Source organism: Lotus japonicus, chromosome 5, assembly GCF_012489685.1.
Source record: "Lotus japonicus ecotype B-129 chromosome 5, LjGifu_v1.2".
Taxonomy (NCBI): domain Eukaryota; kingdom Viridiplantae; phylum Streptophyta; class Magnoliopsida; order Fabales; family Fabaceae; genus Lotus; species Lotus japonicus.
The window spans coordinates 27,777,292-27,787,060 of record NC_080045.1 but is presented as its reverse complement, the minus strand read 5'-3'; the positions used below and the strand labels follow the sequence as shown (position 1 = coordinate 27,787,060).

At 36.2% G+C, this 9,769-nt stretch overlaps 2 protein-coding genes across 2 annotated transcripts; one reads left to right on the top strand and one right to left on the bottom strand.

The window, feature by feature from the left end:
* Nucleotides 1-662: 662 nt before the first annotated feature.
* Nucleotides 663-5,699, top strand: LOC130718502 (pollen receptor-like kinase 5). Its single transcript, XM_057569104.1, has 3 exons — nt 663-1,502; nt 2,184-2,813; nt 4,841-5,699. Exons 1-3 carry the CDS (start codon nt 866-868, stop codon nt 5,518-5,520), a joined length of 1,947 nt encoding a protein of 648 aa, XP_057425087.1. The 5' UTR covers nt 663-865; the 3' UTR covers nt 5,521-5,699.
* Nucleotides 5,700-6,196: 497 nt separating this feature from the next.
* On the bottom strand, nt 6,197-7,092 carry LOC130719405 (uncharacterized). The gene is made up of 3 exons (XM_057570031.1): nt 6,545-7,092; nt 6,315-6,406; nt 6,197-6,222 (listed from the first exon to the last, which is right to left on the bottom strand). Exons 1-3 carry the CDS (start codon nt 7,090-7,092, stop codon nt 6,197-6,199), a joined length of 666 nt encoding a protein of 221 aa, XP_057426014.1.
* Between the last annotated feature and the right edge of the window lie 2,677 nt (nt 7,093-9,769).

Below are 9,769 nucleotides of genomic sequence, written 5' to 3'. Positions count from 1 at the left end.
CTCGAGCGTAAAACGGGGGTACCTACATAAGACAATGTGACGCTCAAGTAAGTGAGTGAGCAAAGTGAGAATCCATAAGTATAAGAAGAACTTCCCTCGCACTTGTAGAGTGGAGTTTTCGGCCGCACGGTTGGCTTGGTGTCGTCGTGGATAAGTAGATGTCTCGCCCCTTTGTTAGGTGGGCCAGATACTTCTTCACTGGCCAAACATGTGGAATCTGCTTAAGGGAATTACCGTGTCTGCCAGCCACAACACCGTTCGAAGATACGTCTTTTAGAGCCAATTCCGGAAAAAATGTATCTTTGTTTTTTTTTCTTTGATAATACTCATGCTCCGTGGTGGGGATTCCTAGTTCTCATCAATGTTTCCAATGAAAAGCACATAATCCAAAAAATAACACTTGGCACATACAAGATACAACCATAGTAACTTCAGAACATAATAACAAGCACAGAAGACAAATTAAAGTCCTAGAAAAAGGTTGCTATAGTTAAGTGACAGCCAATGCAATAGAAGACATTATCCATCGTCATCAACAAGAAAAAACAGCACATTATAATAATCAGTCCAATAATCAGCAAATTAAAAAACAGAACATGATACTAAACAAAAGTAACATCGAAACTAGGCAAAAAAATAAGGTCTATATCAAAACTCATATATGGCCGGCCTAATCATGCCAGCTAATTCGTTTCAGGTAGGAATTTCTCAATGTCACCCTTCATTCTACAAACCATTGCATCTTAAGTTCCTATGCACACTTCCTTTCAACTCTCATTAGGTCTCTCTTTTTCTCATTTCCTCTATATTTTTCTTCATTAGCCTAAATTCCATTTTGATTCAGGCTTTGATCAATTAATATATAATGGCTCATAAAAGAGCATGCTATTGCCTCATGATGTTCTTTATGTTGGTTAATTTTTTTGTGCCATCATCGGGAGAAACAACTGGTCAAATTTTGATGAGGTTCAGAAACTCATTGTCCAATAATAATGCTTTAAATAACTGGGGTAATGAGTCTAAGTTGTGCAACTGGGCTGGTTTGTTATGCACCAACCAGAAATTTTCTGGCTTAAGATTAGAGAATATGGGACTAGGTGGGAAGGTTGATGTAGACACCTTGTTTGAACTCTCAAATTTGATGAGTTTTAGTGTCATGAACAATAATTTTGAGGGTCCAATTCCTGAATTCAAAAAACTTGTGGGGCTAAGGGGATTGTTTCTGTCCAATAACAAATACTCAGGTGAAATTCCAGATGATGCTTTTGAGGGCATGAATCTTAAAAGGGTATTCATGGCAGAAAATGGGTTCACAGGTCAGATTCCAATGTCCCTTGCTGTCTTGCCTAGACTTTTAGATTTGGACTTGCATGGGAATAGTTTTGGAGGCAACATACCAGAGTTTCAAGTAAAGGATTTCAGAGTATTTAACTTATCAAACAACCAATTGGAGGGTGCAATACCCGAAAGCGTTAGCAATGAAGATCCGAACTCATTTTCTGGTAAGTAAAGAGTAGTTCTGTTGTCTTTCACCTACTAGGCTTAGTTTTTGTTGGTGGTATCTTGTTCCAAGTCATTAGTAACTTATATGGCTCTCACTCCAGTTCTTGCTGCATAGCTGATTAATAAAATTTGTATAGTACAATGGAAAACCTATGTCATATCTTTAGCATAAAATAAAAATATATTTTAAATTAATGTGCTTACTCAATAATCTTGGAAAGACCCTCGGCTTATTTATTGTTAGTGACCCTATTTTTGTTGAACTTAGAGGATAACAACCGAAATTAATCAGAATAGCAACAGGTTGCAGTCAGATCGTTAATTAGATTCATAGACTTCACAGGCATTTAGTGTTGATTTCAACATATCTGGGAAAACATAATTACTGGCATTGGATCTTCGTCAGGATTTTGACTGGAATAATAAGCAGTCTTTGGTCATCCATTCATGTGTAGATACTCCTTTTTATCTTCTGTAAAATGATATCTTAGATGCGGTGGAGATTCAGTTTGTTTCTTTTTCTTCTTCATGCATTTGGATGCAAACTAAAGAGTACTTATTGGAGCTTATGTAGTGCAATTTTTTAGTACAGAGGCTCCAATAAGTGTTTGTTGGTCCGTGTTCAAACTGGTCATTATTCTTAGTTATCACTTGTATCATACTTCTCTTGTGCAATACAGGAAACCAAGGTCTTTGTGGAAAACCTGTGAGAAACCCCTGCAATAAGACCCCCAACAAATCTGAGGTGCCTCCCAACCCTGCTGCCTCTTCACATAAAGAAAAGGCAAAGAAGCACCAAATCTTTATACCTGTTATAGTAGTGGTGTCAGTGGTTATCTTGGCTTCAGTTGCAGCCCTTCATTTTCTCCACAGCCACCGGAGAAAAAGCCGGGATCCCCTATTAGGCCATCAGCTAAATTCCCAGGACAGTGGAGGTTTCAAGGAGGCAGTATCCATTGATCTGACGCATGATTTCAAGAATGGTGGTGACCAGGGAGAGTTGAACTTTGTTAGGGAAGAAAAAGGGTGTTTTGATCTGCAAGACCTTCTTAGGGCCTCAGCTGAGGTTCTTGGAAGTGGAAGTTTTGGTTCCACCTACAAGGCTATGGTTTTGAATGGACCAACTGTGGTAGTAAAGAGATTTAGGCACATGAACAAAGTTTGGAAAGAGTTCTGTGAGCACATGCAAAAGCTTGGAAGTTTGAAACATCCTAATGTGCTCCCTCTTGTTGCATTCTACTACAGGAAAGAAGAGAAGTTTTTGGTTTATGACTATGGTGAAAATGGAAGCTTGGCCAGTCATCTACATGGTATGCCGTGATTTTATAACTGCAAAAATATCATAGTTTTCATGAATTTTGACCACATGAATTAATTCCCTCTAACCAATTTTATTAAGGAGATATTACATGAGTTTAGTTTTACACTCACAATCAATCACACAACATGTCACGTATAGGTGGAATAAAAACTTTCATCTTAAATTTTTTAATTAAAACAAGAATATATTTGCTGATGTGACGGAATTCAATTGGGTGACTGAAGGTGCGAAAAACACTAGAAAGGGGGGGGGGGTTTGAATAGAGTTTTTGAATCACGGGTATATTTTTTAAGCTTTTTCAAAACTCAAAGATAAAAACTAAGTGCTGAATGATAAGAAGTAAAGCACGCAAGTATTTTATCCTAGTTCACTTGAGATAAAAGCTCAAGCTAATCCAGTCCACCTGTGAAGGTGATTTCTTCCTTCTTCTGATGAAGGCAATCCACTAAAATCAATGAGTGTTACAACTGCACTATGCAACCTGCTAAGTGACTAACAATACACTGATTTTCTCACTAGTATCCTCTTAAGAAGTTGATCTACCGATCCTCTTAAGACTAGCTAAACACTGAATCAGCCTTGATTCAGTCCTCTCAAGATCCGACCAACCTTGGTCTCTTAAGGAACTTTACAATGAGATGTAAAAGGTTTCGGGTTTACAATAAGTGCTTCTAACAAGCGAATGGTAAACTCAGATGTTTAAGAACAGTGAAGAAATAATGCTAAGAAATTGGTTCGTATATGTTGAATGTTTTCAGCAAAGTTTCTTAGTCTCTTTCTTCTTTCTTCAGCCTTTATATACTCCAAGACTTGTGATGTAGCCGTTGCTAGGGTTTTATCCGTTGGAGTGGCAATTCTGTAATATCAGACTGCTAGGCTGTACAAGGTAGGTGGCGGACAGACTGAGACTTGTACGACGTTGTACTGTGATAGCGACCTGTCCTTTCACCAGTTGCCTTGTGAACAAGGCGCTTCAGATGAACGTTGGTGAAGCTTCTGATCATCGTCAGATTGAAGCTTGGATTCTTCTGACTTTGCAACTTCTGCTTCTGAACAAGTTCCTCAGAACTTCTGATCGTCAGAGCTAGAATAGCTTGGGTCTTCAGAACCAACTTCTTGCAAGTCTTCAGAACTTGGGTCTTCTGCTTCTGGACCGTTCCACTTGAACATCTGGTCTTCAGAACTTCTGACTTGGGTTCTTCAGAACTTCTTGAGAGCTTCCATCTTCAGAGCTTCTGAAGTATTTGCCACTGTTCATAACGAACATGGTAGGTTCAAGAGCTCTCTTTTTAGTAACCCTTGGTTCTTCTTCTTCTGAACGAATAGGCTTGGGTCAGATTCAGAACCTGTTTGTCACAACTTAAAAAGACAAATGTTAGGGTACCATAATTGTTCATCATCACAAACCTTAATTGTAATCATCAAAACATAGAGATGCAACCACTGATCAAACCTTGATCTTACAGTGACTGTGTAAACAAAGTTTACACTTCACACTGACGGTGAGTACACGTTAAATTTATATTATATTAACTTTTAGAATAAATGATCATTTAGATTCTGTTAGAATGTCTCCATCGCCATGTAATTCTCTTTTGTTTAAGTACGTTTTTAGTCCCTACCTATTCACATAATATTAGTTTCCGTCATCCCTTAAAAAAAATATTGAGTATAGTTCTTGTATTTTCGAAATAGTCATGTTAGGTTCCTAAGAGGTACTAAAACCAAAATGCAAGGACTGGAAATATAATTTTAAGGACTTAAATTATCTTTAATGTAGTCCTCTAAAATTCTTTTGTCTAGGTATTGGTCATCTTCTCAAGGACTCAAACATGGCTATTTTGAAAATATATGGATTAAAGTAACATAAAAAATTATGCCACGAAAATCAATTTTTGAGAAAATACAGGGACCAAAAACGTGTTTAATTTTGTTTTTTTGGCCTTTTATCATAATTAAAATTTATCTTAAAGTTTATTGAAAATTGATCATTAGTGATTTTACGTTGAATTTCAGGTAGAAATGGTTCTATGCTAAATTGGCCAACTCGTTTGAAAATCATAAAAGGAGTAGCCAGGGGCTTAGCATATCTCTACAAAGAGTTCCCCGGACAAAACCTCCCTCATGGTCATCTCAAATCCTCCAATGTGATGCTAGACCACTCATTTGAGCCACAATTGACAGAGTATGGACTTGTACCAGTGATGAACAGAAGCCATGCTCAGCAGTTCATGGCAGCCTACAAGGCTCCAGAGGGGAACCAACCCAATGAGAAAACAGATGTTTGGTGTGTTGGGATCCTCATCCTGGAACTCCTGACAGGTAGGTTCCCAGCAAACTATGTAAGACATGGGAGGGGAGCAAATGCAGATTTGGCAACATGGGTGGACTCAGTTGTGAGGGAAGAGTGGACAGGTGAGGTTTTTGATAAGGACATCTTGGGTGCCAGGAATGGTGAGGGTGAGATGCTGAAGCTGTTGAGGATTGGGATGTATTGCTGTGAATGGAGTGTGGAGAGCAGGTGGGATTGGAGGGAAGCAGTGGCAAGGATTGCGGAGCTTAAGGAGAAGGATAGTGAAGATGAATACTCTTCATATGTTAGTGAAGGAGAACTGTACTCAAAGACTATGACAGATGATGATGACTTCTCTTTCTCTGTCACTGACTCACATCAGTTTGGAACTCCAGCTGGGTAGAGTTTGTATATCCATTTGAGAGTGGAACTATATGCCCCACCTATTTAAAACTTTGTTTAAAATTTATTGTTAAAGGTCCTATGGCCTACACTATACAAAAAAACTGCATTTTAAAACGCTTTATTTTTTTCTTCTATAGAGCGCTTTTTAAATTTTAATAAAAGAACTTTAGTATGAGTCACAACCAAACATGTAACCTTTAATAATATTTATATACTTTAAAAAAGAACAACATTATAAGACTCAATTAACTGACGTGGCATTCCAATAAAAATTCCCCTTCCGGAACAACTCTCCCACTCAAAATGCTTACGTGTCTGATCCTCTTTTCATCTTCCTCATGCAATGGCATGTCTTTCTCTCCTTCATTTTGATTAATTGGCCTCCATATCAGCATTTATTAATTTCTCCTTCACCTGAGCCACCGTTCTCTCTGTTCTCATTCAAACTGCCACAATTAATCAATTTGATATTAAAACTGCAAATTTCTCTCTTCCTTCCTTTCTCATATGCAAATTCCCCCCTTTTATGCAATTTGATTTTAAAATAATCACTAACTCTTCTCCTTCCTTATTTAAATGCAAACTAGTGTTTTTACCCGTGCGCTGCACGGCGAAAGACGATTCTAAATTTCTTACGTTGTTAACATGATCGTTTTGAAAATGGAATTTAAATATTAATACATGAAATTGAACCGATTAGCTGCCATAAAATGAGAATACAATTTAACCTAAATTGAAAACGTTTCCACAACAATCAAATCTCAATTGAAACCAACAAAAGCTGAAAATTACAGCAATATAATTCAGCAACAAAAAGAAAAAGAGTTTCCTTATGCATTCCACTTGTTGCTTGTTGTCCCATGATCACTTCAAATATATTGAATCTGCAACAATTTGAAAAATGATTTAAGTAAGACAAAAAAGAATACAGCACGTTAATTACAATGTGCATGATACAAAGAAGTATTAAATCTAAGATAGATAATCTAACCATTCATATGTTCTGGAATACTTCTTCATACACGACAATCCGAGTGCAATTAGATACTACTTTTTTTTCATCTACTAAAAGTATCTTCAACCCTTTTCTAGATTTAACTCTCGATAAAGCTACATATAGTTGATCGTGCGTGAACACATGCCTAGGAAGATATAATACAACATGGGATAATGATTGACCTTGGCTCTTATTTATAGTCATAGCAAAACACACAGTTATAGGGAACTGCCTTCTTGAGAATTTGAATGGAAGGTCAGTGTCAGAAGGAGTTAAGCTAAGTCTAGGAATATAAACCGGTTTACCTGTTTTTGTACCGGAAAGAGCTATATAGGGTGTCAAAGCAGTCACTATCAATCTAGTTCCATTACATAATCCAGCAGACTGATCAATGTTTCGAATCAGCATGATAGGAACCCCAACTTTCAGAACAATTATGTGGTTGGGAATACCAGAGCATTTAACATCATTTAGAAATTTTGAAGTGAACCATTCTACATCTATTTCAGAATCTTTATCTGACCTACATGGAGTACCGTAACTCAAATATTTTTTTACCTCCACATGAATCATTGACATCATGAAGTTATTTACCTCTTCAACTCTTTCAAGAGTAGGTGCAAGGAGTGCTCTTTGTTCAAAATATGCATGGTTTTCCAAATTATCAACAACATTGTGATATGCAAAATATACTAACTCAAGTAAAGGATTATCAGACTCTCTTAACAACAAATCAGAGGGAATCTCTATAATAGAATCATCCTCATCGATTGGCTTAACCGTCTCATCGCCTACTTGAAGAAGTCAATCTGCAAATTCTTTAATTTCCAAGGATGAAGAAGAGGACGTAGCTTGTTGTAAATGTTGGTAGTTAACTTCATTACTTTACAATGATTTCATAGGTATGATGAATTCACAGCAGAAGAAACGATGTCAGATCTACTTCCTTTAAAAATGACTGGAAGAATCTGCCTGAAGTCTCCACCCGAAACAACTACTTTTTCACAAAACGGTTTATCATGACCCAAAGTTGCTTGAGTCTTCATAATGTCATTTAAAGTTATGTCTAGAGCTTCAAAACAGTGCTTGTTCAGCATTGAGGCTTCATCCCAAATAATCAGAATTGCCTTTGAAGCATCTCAGCTTTAGAAGAACCTTGACGGACATTACATGTTGATAATTCATGGATTGAGATAGGAGTAGAGAATCTAGAGTGAGCAGTTCTATCTCCAGGTAATAATAATGAACCTTGTCCTAAACCTAGTATTTTTGCATGTGCACTGCACGGTGAAGTTTACTATTGTATTTGATACATTAATAAATACTTTGATCATAAATAATTTAAGATACTACACATAAAAAAACAATCATAATAAAGATGTAGATATATATATTAAAAAATAACATAAATTCGGACACTTAATTATAGTGTTTTGTACCCATACACCAATTTAACCAATATAAATATTTCAAAAAAAACAAAATAATTAGCCAAAGTCTTCAATTTTGCACATGGGGCGTATAAATGATTTTTGCCCTGAAAATATAAAGACATATATTTAGGTCTATTATATTGGGGACTTTCCAAGTGAAATCAAAATACATAAATATTCATGTAGAATGTTCTTAAACTTATTTTAAAATTATGAACTGAGCACTTAATTTTTTTTGAAAATTACCTTTTCTATTAGCTTTAACATGAAATTGTTTTCATGTAGAATGTTCTTACCCGTGCACAGTGGAATTTGATCTTAATATTTAGGCATGAAGCAATACAATGACTCATAACAAAATTGATATACTAAAATTGATATTTGCCGATATTTTTAGCTACTACAATTAAGAGACTAAAAAAAATGAGCACTCGACAAAAAAAAAACCACAACGAATATCACACAACCGACAAAATTTCACACAACTTTTATTAAAATTTATTTGTATATTAATTTTTATGTGGAAGAATTTTCATTCAAAAAATTCCTTCTGTGGGAGCTATCAACCTTGTAATTTAAATATAAATAATATACATTGTATATGTATTGACTTGTTCCAAATTTGCATTTAAAAAAAGGTCTTATAATCTTTGCACGACATATTTTCAACATCAAATTATCATACATATATATAATTATAAAAATATGAAAAAGTATTAAAACAGTATTAGAATTTAATTTCAAATTAATTTTGACATGAATTTATTTTCATGTAAAATATTCCTCCCGTGAGAATTTTTTACCAGGTAATTCAAACATAATTTTTTAGACAATATATATATATTGTAAGACCTGGATTTACAGAACAAGTTATTTTCCGACTCACGCGTAGAATCAGTGTAAGCGTGACAGGAGTTCGCCGTTTGAGAAAGTTTAATGAAGAAGGAAGTACAGGAATTGCGTGAGGATTGTTTCTTAATTGTTTTAGGAGTTAGTGCGAGTCGTCTGCACACCTGCCTTATGGCGAGAGTGTCCAGAATAGGCTAATTTCGCTTTTAGAGCAACGTTTAAGTGAGATTTAAAATCCTTGGGAAAATAAGAAGTTCTCTTTATTTTTCCTTCGACCAGTGTTTCATTTCGGAACTCTGGACTGTACGCACGATAGGTTTCACTTCTCGGAAGTCCGACGACGCTAATTTCTTTGCTTCAAAACCCTAGATTCAATCGCTGGATGAAGACTTTTTCTATTCGGAGCTTTTAACGAAGTTTCTGTCCGCGTTGCCAGATTTGTTTCGATGTTTCCAATCTTTCTTCAGAACGAATTTTTGTCATCTGACCTTCACAGCAAAAAGTAGTTTTTCGGGACAGATTAACTTACACCGCTTTTGGGATTTTGGAGATCATTTTCCCCTGATTATAGAGATTTGTTTTGAGTTCTGGAAATCTGTCGCCAGAATCTCTCTTAGAAGTCGTCGATGAACGTGCTGCAAAAATCGGAATCGCGAAATTTTCATTTTCCCACGATTTCACCTTCCTATAAATAGTTAAAAATTCAAAATATCTTCTCATTTGCTCCATTGAGGCCGCGAGTTCAAGGAGAGGAGAGGAGAGGGAGAATATTTTTTCGCCGAAACTTGACCGATCTTCGCGCAGTTCGTTCCTACTTCAAGGTATCGAGGTAACTAGCTTGATTCTTACCTCTGATCATTGTTTCTACTGCGTTTCTTTAGTCGTTTCTGTGCTCAAAGTTTCGAGCTTTTCGTAAAACTGTCTGTTTTTCTTGATTTTTCGCTTGGGGTTTGTTCTGTACGTGCCCA